Here is a 24942-nt window from a genome sequence, read left to right on the forward strand (position 1 = left end):
TGAATGGCTAATGAAGGAAGAAATTTATAACTCTTCTTTGAAATGTTTTTGCCGACAACGGTCAAGAGTTCTTCTTTGACTTTGCTTGGTCGATAAAACGACACGGGTTTGGATCATTGTTCCACTTTGACGATCTGAAAAACAAAACAAAGAAGGTAGCATCAATGGCGATTGGAGATGTTCTTCCCAAAGAGTACGGATATGTTGTCATCGTCGTAGTCCTCTACTGTGTACTCAATTTCTGGATGGCATTCCAAGTCGGCGGAGCTCGCAAGAGGTTTCCACTTTCCACAACATTATTCTTATCCACTTTTCTTGCTTTTCCCGCCTTCAGTTTTAGTTGAAGTTTATCTATGTACTGCGTCTGAGCTTTTCTCTATATTCAATCTTCGATTGGATCTCGCGTTGACTTTTTCTGAAAACAAAACTGCAGGTACAAAGTTGCGTATCCAACACTATACGCAACCGAGTCTGAAAACAAAGATGCTAAGCTCTTCAACTGTGTTCAGGTTTCAAACACTTTCCTTTCCCTCAGTGTTTTTTTTCTTCAAGATGTGAGACGTAATTGGGTGGTTTTTTTTTTTGCATTGGCAGAGAGGTCACCAGAACTCACTAGAGATGATGCCGATGTACTTCTTACTCATGATCCTTGGTGGGATGAAGCACCCTTGCATCTGTACAGCCCTTGGCTTGCTCTACAACGTTAGCAGATTCTTCTACTTCAAAGGCTATTCCACTGGTGATCCTATGAAGCGCCTCACCATCGGGTTTTTACTTCTTCCTCTTCCTTTTTTTTATGCTTTAACAAGTTATGGCTTCCTAATTTTGAACTCGAAAGACTAACTACACCTTATAACTAAACTAAAGGCACCTAAATGCTTTTACACGTAATCTAGCTAAGTAATTGACAAACTCGGTTCCACTGTTCTGCAGGAAATATGGCTTCTTGGCAATGCTAGGTCTTGCCGTCTGCACAATCTCGTTTGCCATTACACTCCTTCGCGCCTGAGCTTAACGGTCTTTGTTTGTTTAAATGCTTTTGGTTATTGCTACACTCTTTTGGTTTCTCTACAAGTTTTGTAACATTGTGATTACTTTCTCAGAGTTTAAATGCTCAGTGTTTTTTTCGTAGTTGTAATAAAGCCAACTTTCTGGTCAATCAGGTGAAAAGAATATTGATTAATGGCTCTCTTAACTTATGGTGCTAACAAACTGATTATAAAGAGTAGGTTTAGCTGCTAACACCACAAGTTGAGGGGATCCAAAACCTTGAAACTTTGAGCATGATGGTGATTAACAAGCACCGGCAATAAATAGATTCTGTCGAAGTTGATGGATGATCTGAAATTGCATATGCACTGAAACATCAACCTCTCTAATTATTGGTTGATCAACTTCAATCACTCATATCAAAGAGATTTCATTTGCTCTAAAACAAAGTACAACTCAACCCATTCCACAGTTTACTAGACAGAATTAAAGGTTGTATGTAGTAGATACAATAATAAACATTATTAATATTAGAGATCATCCTAGAAGGATTATGATGAGTCTTTCTCTGATGAAAGCTGCTTAGCGAGAAGGAGAAGCCCAGCTGTTGTGAAGCCTGACAAGACGGCTGACGCATAAAACGTAGCTAGAAGAGTCCCTCTTAGAGACTGCCCAGATGAACAACCAAATAATACATTACACAAATGTTTAATTTAAAAACCCTCAAAACAAGAGAATGCAGTATACACCACAAACCTTTGCGAGTACCAACGCATTGTCATTAGCATACTGCAATGAGCTCTCTGGTATGCTTTGGATTCCCTGACTGATTTGCCATGAAAGTATCCTGTTCAATCCAAGAATGAACTGTTTTACAATGTTGTTAAGAGACATTTCTCAAAAGTAACAAACAAAGCTTCCACACAAATACCCAAAGACAAATGCAATGGCAGCTCCAGCGTATGCTTTCTCTGGACTCACAGCAACCTGAAGCTCCCCAAACTGCAATTTTAAACAGAAAAAAATCTCATCCGTGAAAAGTAGCTTCAGTGAGCGTAGAGGAGAAATCATATTATCATTATTATTAAAGCATTGCCTTAAACATCCTCGTGTTTGACTTTGATTCATTTCCAACTGAGGCAGGTGACGTATTTGCAGATAGGACCTCTCCAGTTGTAATCATCGCTTTAGCAATCTGCGGGTTCTCAGCAACGTTAGTTCTTGTAGGCATGGATGATCCATACAGATTAAGTTAGATGAGTTAAGACTGGTAATCATTATGATAATCAAAACAATCAGTAGAAGAAACCACACCTACTAGGTCTCATGCTGTACCTTCTGTAATTCACCTTGACCATACTGTCCCATTCCCCTGAACCTTCTTCCAGCAGATATCAGACGCCTCCCAAAGGCTGAAGCAATAAAGAGAAAACAAAACGAGAATGAGTTAGATGTAGAAAGACATACAATAGAGCTAACTTTCTTTCTAGTTACCTGATTTGGCACCATCTGTTAATGAAGATTCCAGTTCGGGAAGTTTCTTCACTAAACTACGAGAGGTTGATGTGTCAGCTTGTTCCCAAGCACGCGACAGATTCAGTAACGTCTCCCCAAGCTCTTGACCACACTACCAAAATAGATTCCAGAGGTAAGTCCCTCGAGTAAGAGATGCAAAGATGTTAGCTTTTATACAAAAACACTACAATAGCTATAGCAATATGAAGTGAAAACAGGAACAAAGGCGCTAAGTGAAAAAAAGAGAGACAGCTTCTCTGCTACAATAAGGATGAAACATTCTAATCATTAAGCAATGAACAAGTTTCACATGATTTGGTGGTCAATGGAAGCGAGCAGGAACTAACCTCATCGATGATGGGTCCATTGGAGAGATCAAAGGCAGCATCATTTAACTGGCAAGATAAAATTAAAAGAAGGCGTTGCAAATCACTAAGAAGTGAGGAAGAAGGGAAGCTTACATCGAGACGAAGATCACTTGGTAGCTGCTGGAAGTAATCTGATGGAAGATCGAAACACTTCTGCAACAACACAACACAACAAAGTTTCAGTTTTTCGACTCATCGTTTATCAGAAAACAGAGTTTTGCCACTTACAGAGAGTTGTAGGAGAAGAGATTTCGAGCTTGTTTCTAGAGGTTGAGGAGAATCTGATTCAGCAAGAGCAAATGTGAGGGTAAAGGGTTTCGAAAGATTGAGTCTTTTCGAGGGTAACGGTGGTTTCAGGGAGGATGAGAAAGGAATCAAACGAGGACTTCTTCGCTGCCTTGAAAAGAAGATGGTGGAAGAGAGTCTGTGGAGAGGCTGAACCAGACCAAGAGAATCCATCTTGATACAAAAAAAATGGATACACTCAGTTTTTAGATTTTATGGATATAAATTGTTTTCGAGAAAAGACGAATTCTTTTGCAACCACTAACAACCAAAGTTAAATTTATATATGTTTTTAGCAGAATAAACAAAGTTGTTGAGTAAGAAAATCAAGACACAGTGCAAAGTCGAAGCAATTCAAGATAAAAAAGATGAATTCTGTAACAAATAGGTTTGCTGGAAGTTTGAAACAGTAAAAGTAAAACAACATTGCATCATCCTACAACATAGAAGAAGCATTTCAAGTCCAGAGTTTTTTTTTTTTTGGTTTTGTTTTCACCTCCAAGAGGAACCACCAAGCTTGATCACTTCTTCTGAACTTGAATCCCTCCTTGTTCCATATCCTTCTTCCCCTCCTTTCTGACTACTTGCGTCTCCATATAAATCTTTTAGCTTTGCGAGGTTGCTGTTAACAGTCGCAGCTGCTTTCTCCTTGTTGCCATAGTCTCTTTTAGGAGTTGGTTCACGCTCAATTTGCACACTCCTGCTTCTGCTCCTGCTTCTACGGTCGTGTCTGCTTCTATCATCCTCGTAATCACTGCGTCTGCCTCTGCTTTCATAGTCACGCCTTGACCTCCTATCATTACCATAATCCCTCTCCCTTTCTCTGTATCTATCTCTTTCCCTTTCGCGGTCTCTCTCCCGCTGTCTATCTGACTCTCTGTCCGAATAATAGTCTCGGCTCTGGCTCCTCCGTGGGGACCGACGCTGCGGTTCATCCCTTTCGTTTCTGTCATAACCAGAAGGTGGAGGACGGCGAACAGGAGAAGAGCCTCTGGTGGAGGCACGGTGAGGTGCACGCTGCCCAAATGAAACAGAGAGGGATGCTTTTACTGATGGTGGACGACGGGCTGTGTCTTCAGAGCCACGAGACATGTCCCCTGTTGAACCTGATGGTTTTGTTGGTAAATTCATCTTCTCAAGGTTTGATACTATCTGGCGCATCACAGGAACCGGAATACGTGGAAACAATGTATCAAAGTAATACTGCCAAAACAAAACAAACAAAGTCAGATTCAGGAATTAATACATTAACGCATCATATTGCTCAAAAATATGCATGGATAAAAATGACTCTATTATATGGTCAAATTCTAGTGAAAATTTACATCTTCATATTCTTCGCTTATGTATTAATTCAAAAAATGAAGTAAACTCTTCTAGCAGATAACCACAGAACGCTCTTCAGAAAGATAACTTACTACTAGGATGATTTTCTAGGTACAGATGCAAAACCAATAAATATTAACTATTATTATTTGGTACTCACCAGGCCAAGCAGCAAATCACGTACGTAAACACCCATGGTCGTCGTCCGTCCATTTGATCCTGGTGCGAACTCCTGAAGCAAAGTAAATAAATATATTTAATTATTCTTCTAAAGCAGTATACTAAATTGAGATGCCTATAATTGTAGCCATTCAGGTCAAAAACATTCTACTGTATGGATCCAAACTCTAATTCATGAACACCTCATTTAGAATACTAACAAGAGCTTCTATACTCTAAAATACATATTAAGGAACTAAAGAAAAACAAGATGATGCTAAACTCACACACAAACTACAAGAATCCAGATGAATGGACAGGCAAATGCGTACGGTATATTTCTTGAGAGCTTGATATCTGTAAAATGTTATCCATAATCGTATGTTACTCTTAAGAACATGATAAAGAAGGTTACCTCATCATCTTTAATGTATGGTTCATACCATGTCCACAACGTCTTTGCATCTGCAACATATCTTAAATATAGGAATCCCACCTGCACATATAGTAACACGTGGTCAGATCAAAAGCAATTAACATATAAAAATAGATGAGACAAGTTGTTATGACATGGAGGAACGTAGCTATGAAATGCAAGGAAGCTCACGATTAAAAGAGAAAAAAACTTCACACAGATCCTAGAACTTTAAATGGACCATCGGTACGCTAGACAGATTATTATCACAGTCGCCTGTTTCTATACTGTTAAATGGGCAGTGGGCAGTGAGGTGATCCTAGGGAGATAAGAGAATCTAAAATAGAAAAGACACCTCAAACCTTGATTTGCAGATACAGCTAGCAAAGAAAGGTCATATTAATAATGGTGGGGAGAAACACTCAGCAACACAAAGAACCCAACTTTGTTTCTGGTTGTGAAAATCTGCTATGAAACACACAAAAAAATTACGTGTAGGCTCATAACTTCAACACGGAATGATAAAAGATTAGTTTCAGATGGAACCCAGAGATTAAGAATGCTATTACCTGACTGTTAAGAGGATCTCTAATTATTAACATAGACTAACAACTCAGCTGGTATCAAAGTAACTGGAGGAACATGTATTGAAACAAACAACACACAAATATGCACAAGAAAATGGTTAAGAAGATTCACTTACCGCTCTGATATAAGGAGAATCAGTGTGCTTCAACAGGCCATGCATCTGCTTGACAGTGAGTTTCATGGTGAAGAATTTGTACAGGAGACAGTAAGCTGTGGAAGGACCACGGCAGTTTCCACCCATCCACGGCTCCACATGGCTAACTTGGTTGTAGATTTCATCAATGACCTCATGATAAGTCTTGAGACCATAAAGCTCTTTGAAATAGTCAGAAGAAACAATGTTCATCGAAAGAACCTTCTCCAAGAGTGACTCGTATGCTCTTCCATTTGTCTGTATCTCCGCCATGAAATGCTCACAAGCCTACTACAACTCTCTCTCTCCCCGAAACCTGAAACAGAAGACATTAACAAAGCTAAAAGCTTGAAACTTTGTAGTCAAGGGACGAATGATTAACAATTTAAAGAACAAATCGTTTATCTTAAAATTGAAAATCCTAGATTCACCCGAAACCCTAGAAATCGGTTATCGATGCTCTCATGTAAAATCAAACCGTAAAGGAGTTGAATTTCGTGAAACCCAGAAAAGAAAAAGTGAAATTCGATATCAATTTCTAGCCGAACTTGAAAAATCATTACCGATTAGGGTTAGAAGAGACAGCTCGGAGCTGTGGATTTCAGCGCCGGTTAAAACAATTTCTCAGAGTAATTGAACTTTTATTTCAATTGAAATCGCAAGGAGTAGACGAGAGAGAGAGAGGGAGAAAACCTGAATCTGGAGGAAGTGTGATGGAGATTATAGGGCTTCTTCGTTCAAGAGGAAGAGGAAACCAAAGAACCGCAAACGGCGATCTCGTAATAAAAAGCCTCAACTTATAATTATTGGCTAACTTTCAAATATGACCCTCATATTATTCGATATTTTTATATTTGACCCTTCTACTATAATATACTATTTCTATTCTTATGCTGAGAAACAATTAAGAAAATTCTACATTAAGACACACAATTGAAAGTACTAATTAGTAATTACACACAACCAACTTGAAACACAAGTGATGTCTCTTTATTAGAGCGACTGCAACGGAAGCTCAAGTGTGATCCTTAGCCTTAATTCTTAGGTTACGGGTAATATAATAATAATAATTATCTGACTTAATCTAAGGATTGGCCCGTCGAGAAAGATTTTAAGGAGTTGATCTTTGTGTACGTGTCATTGTTTTAGTGGATCAGTGTCGGTTTGTGTTGCGGTGGATTAAAAAAGAAAATTCATTCTCGACCGACGGCGTAGAAAAAAAAAGAGCTCTCGAGAGAAAGGCGACAGCTCGGTGATTCCTCTCCGTCTGCTTTACGAAGGTAGATCGATGGCTAAAATTGTAGATCTTTCGATTTAGATTAGTTATCTTCTTGATTCCTCTCAATTTGGTTGGGTTATGGGATTTGAATTGATTTCGTTTAACGATTGAAATTAGGGTTTCAAAACGATTTGGGTATAAATCGATTTGGAGAGAGGGTGCGTTTGTAGATAGCGTTTCGGATCGATTTTGGTTTCAATCGGAAGCGGATCTTCTCATTTTTTCTTACACGAATTGAAGACCCATTTTCGTTTCAATTGGTTCTAATTTTTTTTTAAGCTCGTTCAATCCATATGTTCTCCGCTTCGTTGCTCGTTGCTTTCTTTTCTCTAACTCGTTGATTTTGTTAAGTTCTAATCTTCTCTTAACTTTCTCTAACTCGTTGAAATCGTTTTTTGTTTGATGATGATTATAGTTGTTTAACTATGTTCTTACATTAATTGTTTCAGGTTAACGAAAATGGGACAAGATTACAGCTACAGCCAGCCCTCTTTATCATCAGACTCTCTTGACATAACCTCCCTTCTTGAAGCCGAAGCTCAGATATACGCGGATGAAGCTGACAGTAGCTACTGCAATGTATTGCCGGTTCAGTACCCACCTCAACCAGAGGCTGATGATGGAATCCCGACGACATGCTACTGCGGTGCTCAGCCTGTTCTCGGATGCTCTTACACTCCTAAAGATCCATACAGAAGGTACTTTACGTGCCACAATGCTGATGATGGAGACTGCCACGTTTGGAAATGGTGGGATGTGGCGATCATGAGGAGATGAGGGAGTTTCAGAGACAAGTTAGGGATCTTAAGGTCCAAGGTAATGAGATTGACCAGAAGCTCCTTAACCTTGAGAAGATAGTACATGAGCTATCAAAGGAGAAATCAAGAGTTAAGCTAAGGGTCTGTCTATTAGTTTTAATAGGTTTGGTGTTATTGATTCTGCGTGGTTAGTTTCTGTCCTCTTTTTCATTGTAGTTTCTTGAATTTCGATAAAACATTTGACTGTTTTATGTAATATTTTTACAGGAATTGTTGCAAAGGGTTCAAAGGAGAGTGGCGTTCGTCGGGAGTTTCTGTAAAAAGGTAGGATTTTTTTAAAAAAAATTAGTACTCTAGTTGTGTTTGAAATGAACTTAGTTGGTTTGTAACTTGCCATCTGCTATGATTTGATTGGCTTTAATTATTTAGTACTTAGTTGGATATGAATTTAGTCGGCCTAGATTTGGTGTTAAATGATATCTTCCCAACTGCTATGATTTGATAGGCTTTAATTAGTTTTAAAGGTAGCTTACTTAAGGGTCTGTGTCGGTAGAATAATGGCACAGACCCTCCTCTAACCATGGGTAACACTTCTGGCTATGTAAACCTTCTAACTAGTCAAATTTCCATTGATCTTGATTCACCCGAACCTATTTGGTTCGGTAGCCAAGTTCCCGATGAGTCTGGTGTGAAGAAGAGGAGGAAGTGGTCTCCCAAAGAGGATAAAATCCTTATTTGTGCTTGGCTTAACACCAGTAAGGACCCTGTTCTCAGCAATGAGCAGAAAGCTGATGCTTTCTGAAACCGTATTGTCGACTACTACAATGCAAGCCCTCACCTGGTTGGGACAATACCGAGGAAGCTTCGTCTTTGCAAGCAGAGGTGGGCTCGAATTAACGAGCAAGTATCCAAGTTTGCTGGATGCTATGATGCGGCTCTGAGGGAGCAGAGAAGTGGTCAAAATGATGATGATGTGATGAAATCTGCGTTAGACATTTTCTTTAATAATAACGGCTACAAGTTCACCCTGGATCACTGCTGGAGGGAGCTCAGGCATGACCAGAAATGGTGCGACACTCATATGGCTAAGGACGGTGAAAAGGAGAAGCGCAAACCAGCATTGGAGGTTGATAGAGAAGAAGGGGAAGAGGGAGAACCAGAGGGTAGACCTCCCGGGGTAAAGGCTGCAAAAGCTGGTTGTAAGAAGAAGAAGAGTGTTAGAGAGGAGGAGTTGACGAAGCTGCAGGGTGTTTTAGAAATGAAAGAAAAACTATCTAGACATAAACTCCTTGATCGTTTACTTACGAAAACCGAGCCACTCCCTGACATGGAGACTAGTCTTAAACTCAAATTAATGTCTGAAATGTTGTGATTTATTAGTCTTTTTTGAGGTATTAATCTTGTTATGTGAACTTGGGACTTTTAAAATGTTTTGATCGTACTAACTGTTGTCTTATTTGATGTGTCAGGGTCCGTGAAGGCATGTGAACCAAGTCACGGGTGCATTGGGAGGTCTGAAAGTCTTTTGGTCGTTAGCGCATGTGAACCAAGTCACAGATTCTTGTGTTTAACTTTATGTATTATAAGTAGTAGTCATGGTTGTCTTTAGGTATGTAGCTCCACTTTCAAAACTTGTATCCTCTTGTTTCCTTTAGCTTCATGTGCTTGTGTTTCTCGGAGAGTTTGTAATATTTTGGTACGACGTCATTGTAAGACAGACTTGGTGAAAGCACGGGACTTTCGTGTTTACACCATTTCACTGACGGAATAATACAGTTATTCGGAGATGAGTATCTACGAAGACCCACACCAGAAGATCTTCAACGACTGCTCGATATTGGAGAGAAACGCGGGTTTCCTAGGATGGTTGGAAGCATTGACTGCATGCATTGGGAGTGGAAGAATTGCCCAACCGCTTGGAAAGGACAATACACACGTGGATCAGGAAAACCAACAATTGTCTTAGAGGCTGTGGCTTCACAAGATCTTTGGATATGGCACGCTTTTTTTGGTCCTCCAGGTACTTTAAACGATATTAATGTCTTGGATCGGTCTCCTGTTTATGATGACATTTTCCAAGGCCGAGCTCCCACGGTAGAGTATGTGGTCAACGGACACAAGTATAACTTGGCGTACTATCTCACAGACGGTATATATCCCAAATGGTCAACCTTTATCCAATCTATCACGCACCCTCAAGGTCCTAAAGCAGAATTATTTGCTAAAACTCAAGAAGCAACCCGAAAAGATGTGGAACGGGCTTTTGGAGTATTGCAAGCTCGATTTGCGATTGTGAAAAACCCGGCTCTTTCGTTGGACAAACAAAAGATAGAGAAGATTATGAGAGCTTGTATCATACTACACAATATGATAGTCGAAAATGAACGAAATGGATACATTCGGTATGATGATTCTGAATTTGAAGAAGGAGACGTCACCAGAAGTTCACGGGTGGGTACCGACAGGCCTACGAATATCCATAATATGCTCGGCATTCGGGATGATGTTCACGATACCCATTTACATCAATGATTGAAAAATGATTTAATTGAAAATATTTGGAACAAATTTGGTGATTCATAAACATGTTGTATCTTTATATTTAATCATGTTATAAATAATTATGTTGTATCCTTTTTAATCATGTTATTTATAATCATGTTGAAGATTAATAAATATTGTATCTTTATATTTAATCATGTTATAAATAAAATTTTTATATTTTACTTTCAAAAATAAAAAAAATTAATATTTTTTTATTAATAAGGACTCCAAAAGTGAGGCTCACCATTTGACATAACATTTGAATTAGGATCTTTAACTATTCAAATAAACAAAAAATTAGTTTTATAAGGCTAAGGACTTCATGGTGAGCTTCACCATTGCGGATGCTCCTCTCTCGCAGCCATACTTTTAACTTAGTTTCTCTCTCTTTTAGCTTGTACAACTTATTTTCTTCCGATTTTCTTGTATCTTATAATTTCTTACGAACATTAATCCCTTCCAAATTAAAATTTTCTTGAATTCACCCTGCAGGCCTGCACTATTCGATGCACCCATTTCCATAATGCTAGAAGAGATCATTCGATCAGTCGAAGCCTTTCTGAAGCCTAAAATTTTTGACCCAGAAACCCTACGTCGACCTGAATCTCGACATGGTTCTTCTCATTTCGGGCATCACAACCTCCATTCTCAACACTGTTGATCATGACTCCGGGAAAGAAATGAAGGCAATAAGAGCCACCTTAATACATATCCACACAAATCACACCACTCCTATTCGTACACACTTTCAGCAACCGCCAACATCATATGCCACTCTAAAACCACAATCTTCATTGAGTTTTATCTATTGAGTACTCTAGTTTTAAAACGAAGGCAATAAGAGCCACCTTAAAACTCCATGACATATAAACACAAGTGGTGGATTGTTTTCTCGGATATCGTCATATATATGCATCCACAAAACACCGTCCATAAACTTTTCTGCATATTAACTATCTATCCAGTAGATTTCATTTCATCTCATTGATATCGAAAGCAATTACTATTTAAGTTAGGATAAAATAATTTAAAATAAAATGGAAGTAATACTGGATAATTAATACATAAAAGCTCTGACTGGTGACATGTAGTATTGAAGTCGAGTTACAATATGTGTTACAATTCGATGTAACTGGCAGTAAAAATTATGTGGTAAAAGCTGTAACTTTATGTGGTAAGTTTTGCAGTAAAAATAATAGTTACCATTTTAGTAAAACTGATGACTGGTAACATTTTTGATGTACAAGTTGCAGTATAGTTTTTAATAAAAAATATAAGTATAAGCATATAATAATGAATTATTATTAATAAAAAAATATTAACCTATTTAAAAATAAATAAATAATAAAAATTGTTTTTAATATGTATAAAAATAAATATTAACAAAAGATAAGTTGCAATATATATTTTTCTAAGAACTATACTTACTGATGATATTATTTATCTGATATCAATAACAAATTAATTTATAAATTTCCAATCAAAATAAAATTTACAACTAATAAGATTATGTAAAATAATAATTAAATAATTCAAAAATAGGAACAAGAAAGAGAATAAAAAAAATTACCTAACACAAAACTAAGTGAAGTGTATAATATTGTTAAAAAATATTTCCAGAAATAAGAATAGATATTGCTATGGTGGTTTTGGAAAAACAAATAATATTTTATTTACAAACAAAAAAAATCCAAAACGTATAACAGTTTTCGTACGTGGAGTGTTTCAGATTTATTATTTTCACTTGTATTTTAGACAGAAGCTTTAATTATATTTGTAACTCAAATCCTAAAACATAGGATTGGTCATGATGTTGCATTAAGTTTTGATTTAACAATTTTACAAAGAGTGTAAATCAAAATTGTAACTCAAGCATAATACATGATAACTCAAACTTGAAATAAAAAAAAAAATTTAATGCATGATTGGTGATATTTTTATGTTATCTGAGTTAAACCCTTAACTCAAACTAAATCAATGTTATCCAAATCAAGCAACACTCCTTTACTGTGGGTTTCATGAGCATGTACCCATCCATACTTTTCCCAACCACCCACATCAAATACCAATAAAACTTGAGGCTTTGTTGATTTGTATGCACTCATTTCTTATCTGCCCAGTGCTCCAAATATTAAACAAATACAATAAGGGCAATCCTGTAACAACATGACAAATACGCGCAACTGTTAGATTCTTTTTTCATGGATGCCGTCATATTTACTGAAACACATTCACCAAACACCGTCCACACAGTGCACAAAATTCAACCTCATGCGCCACTACTAACCAAACAATGTTTGCTCATACTTAATTCCCAAAAGTCGCAACCTGCAATAACAAAAGAGAACGAGTGATATATGCAAGAAAATCACCTTCATCATGCATATATTGTCACACATTCACCTTAATTAGTCTTTCTGATTCAGATTTGAATTGTCGAAGTCAAATGGAGATCAACTCAAAATAATTTAATTCTGTTGTTATCTAATTATGTGTTGTTCTTTTTTTTTTTTTGGCTCAGAGATATCCCATCTATACTATTAAAGCAGGATCCTATTGTCATAATTATCTTAGCCTGCCATTTCCTTTACTAACATTACATGTTTCATTAAGGACAATTAAATAATATTAATAACACATCTATATTGGATCATTATTTTTGGATCCAGCCCACATCAAATCTCTCTTGAGCCATTTGGACCTATTAAAAAATCAGATTCAATTCTCACTTTTTTTTTCCTTTGGGCCATTGAGTCTAAGTTCAAATAATTTTTTTCAACTATTCTTAATTATTATTTTTTTTTATTTTCTTAATATAATTTAAGCATTCATAAAAATAATTGAATTTTTTTATTGAAAAGTATAAATCTTTACTAAAAGTATATAATTTTTTAATTAAAATATTAACCATATAATAAAATTAATTTATCAGAGTTATACCAACTTAATTCATTAAAAAAATAAAGTTTAATTTTTTAAACATAAATAGTCATTTAAAATGAAATACAATAAATAAAGATAAATTTTTTAAATCTTTTATAAAATAAAACACAAATATATGAAAATGTGATATTTACTAAATATTTGTCAATTGGAAAAAAAAAACAAAAATAAACCCGTGCTTTGAAAGCGCAGATCAAAATCTAGTATCTATACTATTAAAGCAGGATCCTATTGTCATAATTACCTTAGCCTGCCCCTTCCTTTACTAACATTGCATGTTTCATTAAGGACAATCAAGTAATATTAATAACACATTTATATTGGGTCATTATTTTTGGATCCACCCCCCCCCCCCCCCCCCATCAAATCTCTTTTGGGCCATTTGAGCCTATTAAAAAATCAGATTCAATTCTCACTTTTTTTTCCTTTGGACCATTGAGTCTAAGTTCAAATAATTTTTTTTCAACTATTCTTAATTATTATTTTTTTTTTATTTTCTTAATATAATTTAAGCATTCATAAAAATAATTGAATTTTTTATTGAAAAGTATAAATTTTTATTAAAATTATATAATTTTTTTAATTAAAATATTAACCACATAATAAAATTAATTTATCAGAGTTATACCAACTTAATTCATCAAAAAGATAAAGTTTAATTTTTTTAAACATAAATAGTCATTTAAAATGAAATACGATAAATAAAGATAAAATTTTTAAGTCTTTTATAAAATAAAACACAAATATATGAAAATGTGACATTTACTAAATATTTGTCAATTGGAAAAAAAAACAATCAAAGCGCGGGTCAAAATCTAGTATATATTAAAAGAGAAACATTACAACCTTTGAATTATGACATGTGTCATCATGAGAATCAATTTCAAAATCCTTAGGAAAATAAGTTGGTCCATCTAAACATATAATATGTTTTTCATTAAACTAATCATATAGTTAATTATTAATATAAAAATATTCTTTATTATTTCCTTAAATAGAACAAACAGAATTACCTAATCTGATCAAAATATATACGATAATTAATGATTTCAAATAATAAAGATTTGATAAAAAATTTATACATCCTCTATCATTTTTGTTTTATATTAATATTATTAAAATAAATTATACAATCAAATTAACCAATTAATAAAAAAATTTATTTTTCTATATATGCTATAGTTTGAATTTTTAAAAACGAATATAAATTAATAAACTTTTAAAAAATCTTACTTTGAAAATTTGTGATCAATAATTTAATATTTATATATAAAAATATACATATATATATATATATATCTCTTATATATTAAAAAGTAACATTACAACATTTGAACCATGACACACGTCATCACGAGAATCAGTTTCAAAATTCTTAGAAAAATAAGCTGGTCTATCTAAACATAGTATACTTTTTATTAACCTAAACATATAATTAATTATTAATATAAAAATATTCTTCATTATTTCCTTAAATCGAACATACGGAATTAACTAATCTAATCAAAAAATATATGATAATTAATGATTTTAAATAATAAAGATTTGATAATAATTTAAACATCCTCTATCATTTTGTTATATTATTATTATTTAGGGGAAATTACATGTTTACCACTTTCATGGTATCACTTTTCATTTTTACCACCAATAATGAGACATTTTCAAATATACCTTCTTCATTAAGTGGCAAAAAACTCTTATGCCCTTGTTATTTATATATATAATAAATCATTATTTAAATAAAAAAAAAACAAAAAAAAATAAAAAAAAATAAAAAAATAAAAAAAAAATTATTATACTTTTTCAAATTCGAACTTTTTTATAAATCTTTTTTTTTTGAATTTCTTTTCTCGAATTTTTTTATTTTGTTTTCAAATTTCTTTTTGAAAAACGAAAATTATGTTTGAAACTATTTTTTAAAATTTTATATATATTTTTTAAGTATTTATATATTTATTAGAATCATAAATTTCACATTCCAAAAACCCTACCCCACCCCTCAACTCTAAACACTAAGTCTAGATTAGTTAACCCTAAGGGTATAATTGTATTTTACCCTTCACTAAAAGTGAGAGTAAAAGTGGTTAGTGTAAACATGAAAAGTGGTACTCTGAATGTGGTATTTGTGGCAATTTCCCTATTATTTAAATAAATTAGACAATAAATTAACCAAATAATAAAAAAATCAATTTTTCTATATATGTTATATTTTGAATTTTAAAAAAAGAATATAAATTAATAAACTTTAAAAAATCTCATTTTGAAAATTTGTGATCAATGGTTTAATTTTTATTTATAACAAGATAGAAATATTCATAAAACTACAACAAGATATATATATATATAGATATTAATATCGTTTAAATTAAATTATATATTATATAAAATGTATAAATATTTAAATTTCAAAAATCTTATTGAACAAATACTAAGAATTTAATATTTTAGTTTCAAATTTTCATTGAATTTGTAAAATGATTAAAAATTAGTAAAAAATATTAAAAATTTCATATTGAAAAATTTGTTATCAAATTTAAATTTTTTGTTATAAGAATATAAATGATCATAAAACCATGTGAAAAACGTTATTTAATAAATTGTCATATTAATAAAATATAATATTTATCGATGTTGATATCAATTTAAATTTAATTATAAACAATATAAAAGATAAAAAATATTATTTTGATTTATATGTCCGCACTAATTTAGTTTTATATATAATAGTCACTGACCTTTCACTAATTTAATATAAGTATAAGAACACAAATAAATAATAATACATAAAATAGCATCTATATACAACATTCATGCCGCGCAAGGCGCGAGTCTTAATCTAGTGTCATGTATAATACCTACATACTCTTTATATCTTCAAAAAATTTAAGCGAAGAAAACAAAACAAGCCTTACCATACCGTGAAGAGATTAATTAAAAAAAACTACTAACCCCAGTCAACAAAGTGTTGGACCAATTATTATAAGCCCAATATTTTGAGTAATAAATGGGTTGTGTGAATAGAAAATCTTTTACAAGCCCAATGGGCTGTGTAAAAGATTGACTTTATGTGAATGATTATGGGGATTATTGGACTCATTTTGCAAACCCAATGGGCTGAGTATATTTAATGGGTTAAGGTTTTGAATATCTAAAAAGAGCCAACTTGGTGACCAAGTTAACCAACTTGGTGGCCAAGTTTAGCTACCTTGGTGACCAAGTTAAGCCAACTTGGTTTCCAAGTTTAGCTAACTTGGTGACCAAGTTTAATTCTCTATAAATACCACCATGATCTCTCCATAATCGCACATCTCATTCTATCTTATACACAACTATCTCATATTCATCTCTCTCATTACACACATAAACCAAGCTTTCTCTCACTAGAAAAGAAAAAGAAAATCTAAAATTGCGAAACGGTCTCATCACGGTTGTATCCTGGAATTCAAAAATCGCATAAAACCGTCACACATTACAGGCGATTTATTTAGTTAAGGAAAGAGATCAAATCTCGACTCCGTGAATTTTTCTATTTCCTTACGATTTGTTAAACGTTGTAAGTCTTTATATTATCGTTTATATGCATTTTGTTTTGTCATTTTCAATCAGGATTTTCGCGGTCCTACAATCTTAACTCAATAAATCCGCTTCCTGCTTGTCGCTTGAATCGGATTGAATATTGCGAACAATATTTTAAAACAATTTTATAAAATAATTTTACAAAAATGTTTTTTAATTCGATCTGAAACGGTTCTAAGCACGCTCGTTAGCTATTCTTTAGAACGTTTTGGAATAAAAAGACGAATCATGTTTATAAGATGATTTACGTGACATTCTCTGAAAGGATCGCGATCTCTTTTTCTAAAGAAAAATTGCATTTAAGAAGGCCTTTTGGCGAATTCTGAAAAATGACTATTTAAAAGTTTAAGAACGTTTTTTTTTGCGATTCTGAGAACAACTATTAAAAGTTCAAGAACGGTTTTGTGCGATTCTGAGAACAACTATTAAAAGTTTAAGAACGTTTTTGTGCGATTCTGAGAACAACTATTAAAAGTTCAAGAACGCTTTTATGTGATTCTGAGGCCACATATTAAACGTTTAAGAACGCTTTAAAGCGATTCTGAGGACGAATATTAAAAGTTCAAGAATGTTTTTTAGCGATTCCAAAAATAATTATTATCGTTTAAGAACGCTTTACACGACTTCTGAGAATGCTTATTTGAATTGAGTTCTCAATAACTACTACCATTTGTATTTTGTGAACATATTCAATAATGACTATTGATGTCAATGACTTCAAGTCAATAAATGGGTTACTAAGTTTAAACTCATAAGATAAGTCTTGTAAAATATGGATAAATCTTAAAAGATTGAGCTCAATATAATTTTGAATAAATCTTTGAAGATTAAATTCCTAATATTTTTTGGATAAATATTATAAGACAAAGCTTTTTAATACCTTTGGATAAATCTAAATTTAATGATTGAGTCCAAATAACTATAATGGATAAATCCAAATATAAAGATTATGTCCATATAGATAAATCATATAAAGATTGTGTCTAAATAATTGTAAAATATTTATTTTTTGAATAAATCAAATCTATATTTAGATTGTGTTCAAATATTTTCTTTTGAATAAATCTAAATTTTAAGATGAAAGACTGTGTTCAAATAATCATGAAATATTTTATTATACGAATATAACCAGTGAGACGACAAACCTATTGGGAATGGTCATCCACTTGGATTGTCTTCATGTGAAAATTTGTCTACGCCTAGTAAAACCATTATATAAGCCTATAGTGAGTTGAATACTTTCATGGAACTTTGAGTTTCGTTATGGACAAATCAAGGCATAGAACATACGCTCAAAGAGTTTTGCAATGACAAAATTTCTTTTGATGAATTATATGTTTATCATATATTAGTCAAAGAGCTGTGATTCTTTATGCATGAGAGAACAACTGCATGTATATTAATTTATTTGATATACTAGGTCTATAGATAAATTGGAAATTTTCAGTAAAATCTATCTCTCATAAGCAAAGGTTACGAGCCATAAAACTTGACTTTCAAGTAAGTCAAATATGCAAATCACAAAACATATGATATTCACATTTGTGAACATAAAACAAAAGTGATTGAGAAAAAGAACTAAAAAAGCCTAATGTTCATATGAAATTATACATTAATTTCAGAAAGCAACTTGCTTAAAAGAAGTTCAATAGATAATTTCAAAAAGCTGACATACGTCGTAGCAAGGATGGCTAATGTTATAGCAATATTGGTTTACATAGAGAAAAAGTGAAATCTCAAACCAATTTGATAAAAACTGACACATGAAGTGTAGTTTTGCGTCAATGTTCCATAATATAATGGAAGATATATGGCAACTTAAATGAAAATAAATGTGTTCTTAAGAGAATTAACATTATTCCTCATAAGAATTGCTCCTTATTCACTAGAATCCAATGAAGTTGCGGAACAAAAGTTCTAAACTCATAACGGATGAATGCAAGCATGCATGATCCTGAATTAACTGAGGAAATGTGGGGAAGTGTTGCTTACCACATTCAAACATTGGCAAAAAGCCATGTACTTTGAAAAGCTAATACAAATACCTCAAAATGTGGGCGTGCTTAGTAAAATCTATAACAAGGGTGTTAAATTATTTGCCATACACCCTAAGTTATGGGCTGTTCTAAGGTAAAAAACCAAGAGTTTTAGAAAGATACAGTGATGCATACTGGATATCTGAATCTAAGAACTCGAAATCCATGAGTGGAGATGTTTTTACACTTGGAGATAAAACAATATCTTGGAAATCTTCCAAATATGACCAGATTCACAATGTAATCTGAGTTCGTTGCTTTAAACAAATAAGTTGAAGAAGCAGAATGATTTTGTAAATTTTGGAAGATATTACAGTGTCGGAGAAACCATTTCAGCTATACACTTAGTCAATTGGCTATAGCTCGGGAACTGGATATTCTCTATAATGGTAAGTCGCATCACATAAGACGACATAAAATCATTAGAAACTATGATCTCAAAACGTCAGCTGACAACCTTGTGGATTATTTACCAAAGGTTTAACATGAGATTAAGTATCAAAATCATTAAAGGGGATGGGATTATTACCTATAATTAAAGGATGTTTGATGGAAACCCTACCAGCAGGATTGGAGATCCCAAGAAGTTGGTTCAAAGGGACAACTAAATCAAACAAAATCTGTTAAAGCGCTGAAACCTACCCATATCCCAAGATAATAATAGTGCTCCTGTAAATTTAAGGTTAAGCATTGGCTTTTAATGAAATAAGACCATGACCTGCATACACATGTATATAAAGTATTACATGATATTTTATTGTGTATATGATAGGCGCCCATGGCAATCACCTAATGAGTATGAAATGAGACCGTTTCTAGGAGAACAAAGTTAAGGCTATACTCTCCAAGTTCACTCATGACTAACCATGCAAGTTCACGGCCAAAATGAACACAATAGAGAACTTAACTCTACAAGAAAACACAGCTGTGTTATATCTGTTGGCTCGGTTTACATAAACTTTCGGGGGGTTCAAGACATCATGTTCACCACCTGAAAAGTAAATCTGACAGGTATTAACAATGAGTAGTTCAAAGCTGGATACTACATCATATACAGTTAGTTTTTTCGCCTATACTCTCGAAAAGTCCGTCTGTCTAGTATAGTGTTAGGTCTAGTTGTAGAGTGGGTCTTAGTCTATCTAGTCTACTATTTAGAGTAAAATTTTATTCATGTGGGGGATGGTTGGACCAATTATTATAAGCCTAATGGGTTGAGTAATAAATGTGTTGTGTGAATAGAAAATCTTTTGCAAGCCCTATGGGATGAGTAAAAGATTGATTTTATGTGAATGATTATGAGGATTATTGGACTCATTTTGCAAGCCCAATGGGCTGAGTAAATTTAATGGGTTAAGGTTTTGAATATCTTAAAAAAAAAGAGCCAACTTGGTGGCCAAGTTTAGCCACCTTCGTGACCAAGTTAAGCCAACTTGGTTTCCAAGTTTAGCTAACTTGGTGACCAAGTTTAGCCACCTTTGTGACCAAGTTAAGCCAACTTGGTTTCCAAGTTTAGCTAACTTGGTGACCAAGTTTATTTCTCTATAAATAACACCATGATCTCTCCATAATCTCACATATCATTCTATCTTATACACAACCATCTCATATTCATCTCTCTCACTACACACATAAACCAAGCTTTCTCTCACTAGAAAAGATAAAAAAATACTCTCGATTTTCTTTTTAGAGTAAGTGTATCGAGAGTATATCGTAGTAGTTAGTTCGTAGATTCTGTTTCGGGTGTTGCGAAACGGTCTCATCACGGTTGTATCCTGAGATTCAAAAATCGCATAAAACCGTCACATATTACGGGCGATTTATTGAGTTAAGGAATGAGATCAAATCTCGACTCCGTGAATTCGTCTATTTCTTTACGATTTCTTAAACGTTGTAAGTCTTTATATTATCGTTTATATGCTTTTTGTTTCGTAATTTTCAATCAGGATTTTTGCAGTCATACGCAAAGGACTATAAATTATCAGAACATTAAACTCGATATGAACGCTTGATGACAAAGAGGATGATGATTAAGGTTGGAAAATAGAGTTCAAAACTATATACATATTACAAAAACATATGTTTAGTAGATTTTGTCGTTAATTCATAGTAGTAGAAAAGTTAAGATACATTAATGAAGAATATCTTCTTAAGCCTATTTTGTAATACTAGTCATCATAAAATCATCCTAAAATTTTCAAGGTCAAAAATTGTCGTAAATAAATTTCCGCAAATAAATTTATTGTATCTTTGACGTAACTCTTATGAAGAAAGTAATCGTCGTTACATCTTTGTAAAATTGTTGATGATAAATTACCACTAATCGTCAATGATAAATTATCGTCAAAATGGTCTTTAACATAATTAAATTATCATCGAAATGGTCTTTAACATAGTTAAATTATCGTTAAATGAACAACTATTTTAAATCGGATTCGGATGTTATTGATTGTTAATTTAACGATGAATTAACATCAATTTATAAGAAATAATGTTAATTCATCATTTAATTAACAATGAATCATCATCGAATGTTAGATGTTTGCGATTGTAAAATGGTTGTTATTACAAACCATATAAATTAGAGGATAAACCATAAATCCAAAACACGAGTTCGACGTTTAATAAAGAAAATATTAATGAGTGATTCAATATGTGACAATGGTAAACAAAATGATTACTCGGATGCAGATATTGACTTTACATTAATATCATAAAGGTTAAAATATCATTACCGGATATCAAATACAATCTACAATAATAAAAGCAAGATATAGAGAGCAGAGAAGTTGTCCACGTTGGATTTTTAATTCGGACCAATCAGGAACATGTAATTTGACACATCAGACGGGCCTCACAGATCACAAAAAATAACCGTCGAAGGATAACGATTCTCCTCACCTTTACCACTTCGTCTTCTCCGATCGAAGAGCAAAGAAGCCGAGAACCACTTCTACACAATCAATACTTTTGTTTCAATCAGTCAATACCTTCTACTGATCTTCTTTCTTTCGTACAAACCAAAACCCTACAACCACTCAAAGCTCAATCCATGGCGATGAAACCACAATTACGGGTATGAAATTTTCTTTTGCTTAGTAAGAAAGAACCACTTAACCTAACTAATTTTATTAACCAATAAATTTTCAACGCCTCCCTCAACCAGACGCTTCTCTCCAATTCTAACCTGCTCCGAACAGGTACTGTTACAGTAATATTTGTTCAGTCTCAGATTGGTCAGTCTTGTGTAGATTGGTTTCACCATAGTGTATGGCTTTTGATGAAATTATATCATGTTCTGCTATGTTTCTATGCAGTGAAGTTATGATTTTCATTCGATTTTGCTCTGTTTTTATAATATGAAAGGCTTGAGCTTTCTCTGTTTTGGTCATTCATTACTCATCTGTGATTCTTGGTTTCTCCAGAGTGTAAGGATTTGATGAGATCTTATCATGTTCTGCTCTGTTTCTAGTGGTGGAAATTATGATATTTCATTCCATTGCTCTGTTTGTTAGAATCTAAAAAAACTCGAGCTTTCTTGGTTTTGGTCCATTCACGTACAAATCTCCTTTTTTTACCTTTTTATGGCTTTTGCTTCTTGAATCAGAAAGTGAAAAACATATATTTGAGAGATCTTTGATAGGTCTTCATCGAGAATTATATATTATGTACAAAAGGTGAGAATTCTGAATCATTTATCAGTGTCTGACTCATACACATTGATAATCTTTCAATCATAAGAAAGTTAAAATGGTCATCTAGAGATAGTGCTACTCATGAATGTCAAAGCATATTGCAATCTGTATTCAGGCTTTTCTTTTTAACTTGGAAGACCAAGTTGCGTCTTAGCCAATATAAAGATAATGTAACTAAATGACAAAACGGTCAACCATCTGTTGTCTAACAGAAAAGAGAGGCTTATTTAGTTAGGTTTTGTTTTAAGCAAAAACTTTAAGGGTTTCATGAAGTTATTGTTCATAAAACTGTATTCTATGAAATATTTGAAAGAAATGTGTTATTCTCATCTAATATCAAATTGGGTGATCCGATAATCTAAAATTATTCTCCATATAAGTAATGTGTTTTCTCTTATTTTTTTCAGCAAAAGGAGCTGTCAATGTCACCAAAATTGGTTCGAATATGTCGTATGTGGCGTATTTTCAATCAAAAAAAAAAATAACCAGTATCTTGGAACATCGGTCCTTTGTATTGACATCAAGGTACGTGATACTTTTATTACTTTATCAATACAATAAAAATACCACAACAAGATTCACAACAGTTATACAAATAGAGGAAAATGTGGGAACCGAAATTCGCACTGTCGATTTCCATTTAAATAAAGAAACTAGGAAAACCCTAATTTCCCAGAGGTCCCGGATCTCTGCGAGAGCCAACGACAAGTGATCGAATATATGCGGAACTCATGAAAAGATAACAAACGAGTTTAGAGAAAACAGTAGATCTTATTTCGAGTCCGCGTAAGAGCGTTGCGATCATTACAAGAGAATACAAAGGCTTTGGCCGCAGGGGCCGTCAGCGAGTTACCTAGTTCTAGCAACATAAAACCCTAATCCTAGTTGAGTCGCAGCTCGATAACAAAGGACGAAAAAGATATCTAAAAGGCTTAGATTGATTTCGGACTGAACCTTGTTAAAGGCTGCCTACGTACCCCTTTCGAGGATCAAGCCGAACGAAGTTCAATTGATAGAGCTGGACAAGAGATCGAACTGCCTGGGCGAGTTCGTCTAGTAATTGAGTGCCAGTCATAGAAACCGAACTTGTCGAAAATAAGCCTAAAGTTTCTAAGTGCAGAGAATTCCGAATCTAAAAAGTTCTCTCCCTTGCTCCTCGCCTAGGACTCCTTATATACTAGCTCCAAGGTCGGTTTACGCTTTTACTCTTCTGCCCTTAAGCCGTCATAGCATAAAAATGGAGATATTCCATTTTTCCCGATCTTCACAATTATCTTCAAAACTTCCGTTATTATCCGCGGAAACTTGACATTTATCCTTCCTTGTGGACCAAGCGTAAACCAGGCTGTGGTTTACGGGCTTTTGGTTAGGAAAATTATAGGATGGGCCTCGAGTCGTGTTTTAGGTCCCTTTGGGCCGTCTTTCGACTCGACACGTTTACTACGAGTTTTCCGCGGTTTCTAATCCGCGAAGTTTGATCGATGAATTAGAATGGCGGGAAACATGGACTGAGCTTGCTACGGTCTTCGGGAGATAGCATTCGAAGGTTTTGACGAGAATGCAAGAACTGGTGTCGTATTGACGTTCGGAAAGGTTCAATCGCTACACAGCGACCGAACTTTGGCTCGAGCCCTGATGTGCCGCAGTCCACGGATCATTACATGGAACCAGCTCAGCATGGAGTTCAGGACGTTCTGAACATTTCAACCGAGGTTCATGTTTTTCACCGTACCAGACTTGACTTGGATCATGCCAGACTTGAGAAGGATCATGTCAGACTTGAGAAAGATCATGCCAGACTTGAGAAAGATCATGCCAGACTTGACAAGAATCATGCCAGACTTGACTTGGGTCGAGCTAGACTTAGCTTGGGTCTTGATGAACCTGAAGACAGACATGGATTCTCACCCGGCGGACCATCCGGACATTCCCGTAGGAGTCCTTATCGTTATCGCCGTGCATCCAATGGGTTCGGATGAACCTGGACATCAGCTAAAGAGTCATCTTTGACCAATCTGCATGGAAGACTGAGTCTTTGACTCATTAATTCAGATCTGGTCAAGATTATATTTTCTATGTATTGTTTTTACACAGTTTCTTTAATTGTATTTGACTACAAAACACTATAAATATGTAGTCCCTTTGATGAATAAAATCAGTTCAGTTTTGGTTGTTTATTTCGTTTCTTCTCTGAGTGAGAGAGAGAGAGTTCTTAGCTAGTTCATCGGTTTGAACCGGCTTGTTGATTTGGTGGTCAACCAATTCATCTTTGTGTGTTGTTTGGTGGTTAGCCAACACATTCATTCTTTCTTTGGTGGTTAGCCTTAGATCG

General features: G+C 34.1%; 4 protein-coding genes and 1 pseudogene across 7 annotated transcripts; 3 read left to right on the forward strand and 2 right to left on the reverse strand.

The window, feature by feature from the left end:
- The first annotated feature begins 10 nt into the window (after positions 1-10).
- Positions 11-1183, forward strand: LOC106445028 (microsomal glutathione S-transferase 3-like). Its single transcript, XM_013886507.2, has 4 exons — positions 11-277; positions 434-509; positions 595-767; positions 934-1183. The coding sequence occupies exons 1-4, from the start codon at positions 165-167 to the stop codon at positions 1007-1009; spliced, it is 438 nt and encodes a 145-aa protein (XP_013741961.2). The 5' UTR covers positions 11-164; the 3' UTR covers positions 1010-1183.
- A 224-nt stretch (positions 1184-1407) lies between these two features.
- On the reverse strand, positions 1408-3376 carry LOC106445027. The gene is made up of 9 exons (XM_013886505.3): positions 3102-3376; positions 2967-3026; positions 2853-2900; positions 2485-2617; positions 2326-2402; positions 2087-2185; positions 1922-1992; positions 1747-1837; positions 1408-1658 (listed from the first exon to the last, which is right to left on the reverse strand). Exons 1-9 carry the CDS (start codon positions 3330-3332, stop codon positions 1542-1544), a joined length of 927 nt encoding a protein of 308 aa, XP_013741959.1. The 5' UTR covers positions 3333-3376; the 3' UTR covers positions 1408-1541.
- A 123-nt stretch (positions 3377-3499) lies between these two features.
- Positions 3500-6607, reverse strand: LOC106445026 (pre-mRNA splicing factor SR-like 1). 4 transcript variants are annotated; one of them, XR_007338919.1, is made up of 6 exons: positions 6473-6607; positions 5762-6095; positions 5421-5523; positions 5059-5139; positions 4645-4716; positions 4277-4361 (listed from the first exon to the last, which is right to left on the reverse strand). XR_007338919.1 is itself a non-coding variant. In XM_048777371.1 (5 exons), the coding sequence occupies exons 2-5, from the start codon at positions 6050-6052 to the stop codon at positions 3651-3653; spliced, it is 1155 nt and encodes a 384-aa protein (XP_048633328.1). In that variant the 5' UTR covers positions 6053-6095; positions 6473-6605; the 3' UTR covers positions 3500-3650. The 4 variants fall into 4 exon arrangements, 2 of the variants coding, with proteins under 2 accessions (XP_048633328.1, XP_048633329.1); XM_048777371.1 differs by lacking the exon at positions 5421-5523 and having other exon boundaries at positions 3500-4361; positions 6473-6605; XM_048777372.1 differs by lacking the exon at positions 5421-5523 and having other exon boundaries at positions 3500-4361; positions 6343-6547.
- A 395-nt stretch (positions 6608-7002) lies between these two features.
- On the forward strand, positions 7003-8636 carry LOC111200792 (annotated as a pseudogene).
- On the forward strand, positions 8397-9188 carry LOC125608150 (glutathione S-transferase T3-like). Its single transcript, XM_048778105.1, has 2 exons — positions 8397-8524; positions 8648-9188. The coding sequence occupies exons 1-2, from the start codon at positions 8397-8399 to the stop codon at positions 9186-9188; spliced, it is 669 nt and encodes a 222-aa protein (XP_048634062.1).
- Positions 9189-24942: the final 15754 nt, after the last annotated feature.

This window comes from Brassica napus, chromosome A4 (genome assembly GCF_020379485.1).
Source record: "Brassica napus cultivar Da-Ae chromosome A4, Da-Ae, whole genome shotgun sequence".
In the NCBI taxonomy this organism is placed as follows: Eukaryota; Viridiplantae; Streptophyta; class Magnoliopsida; order Brassicales; family Brassicaceae; genus Brassica; species Brassica napus.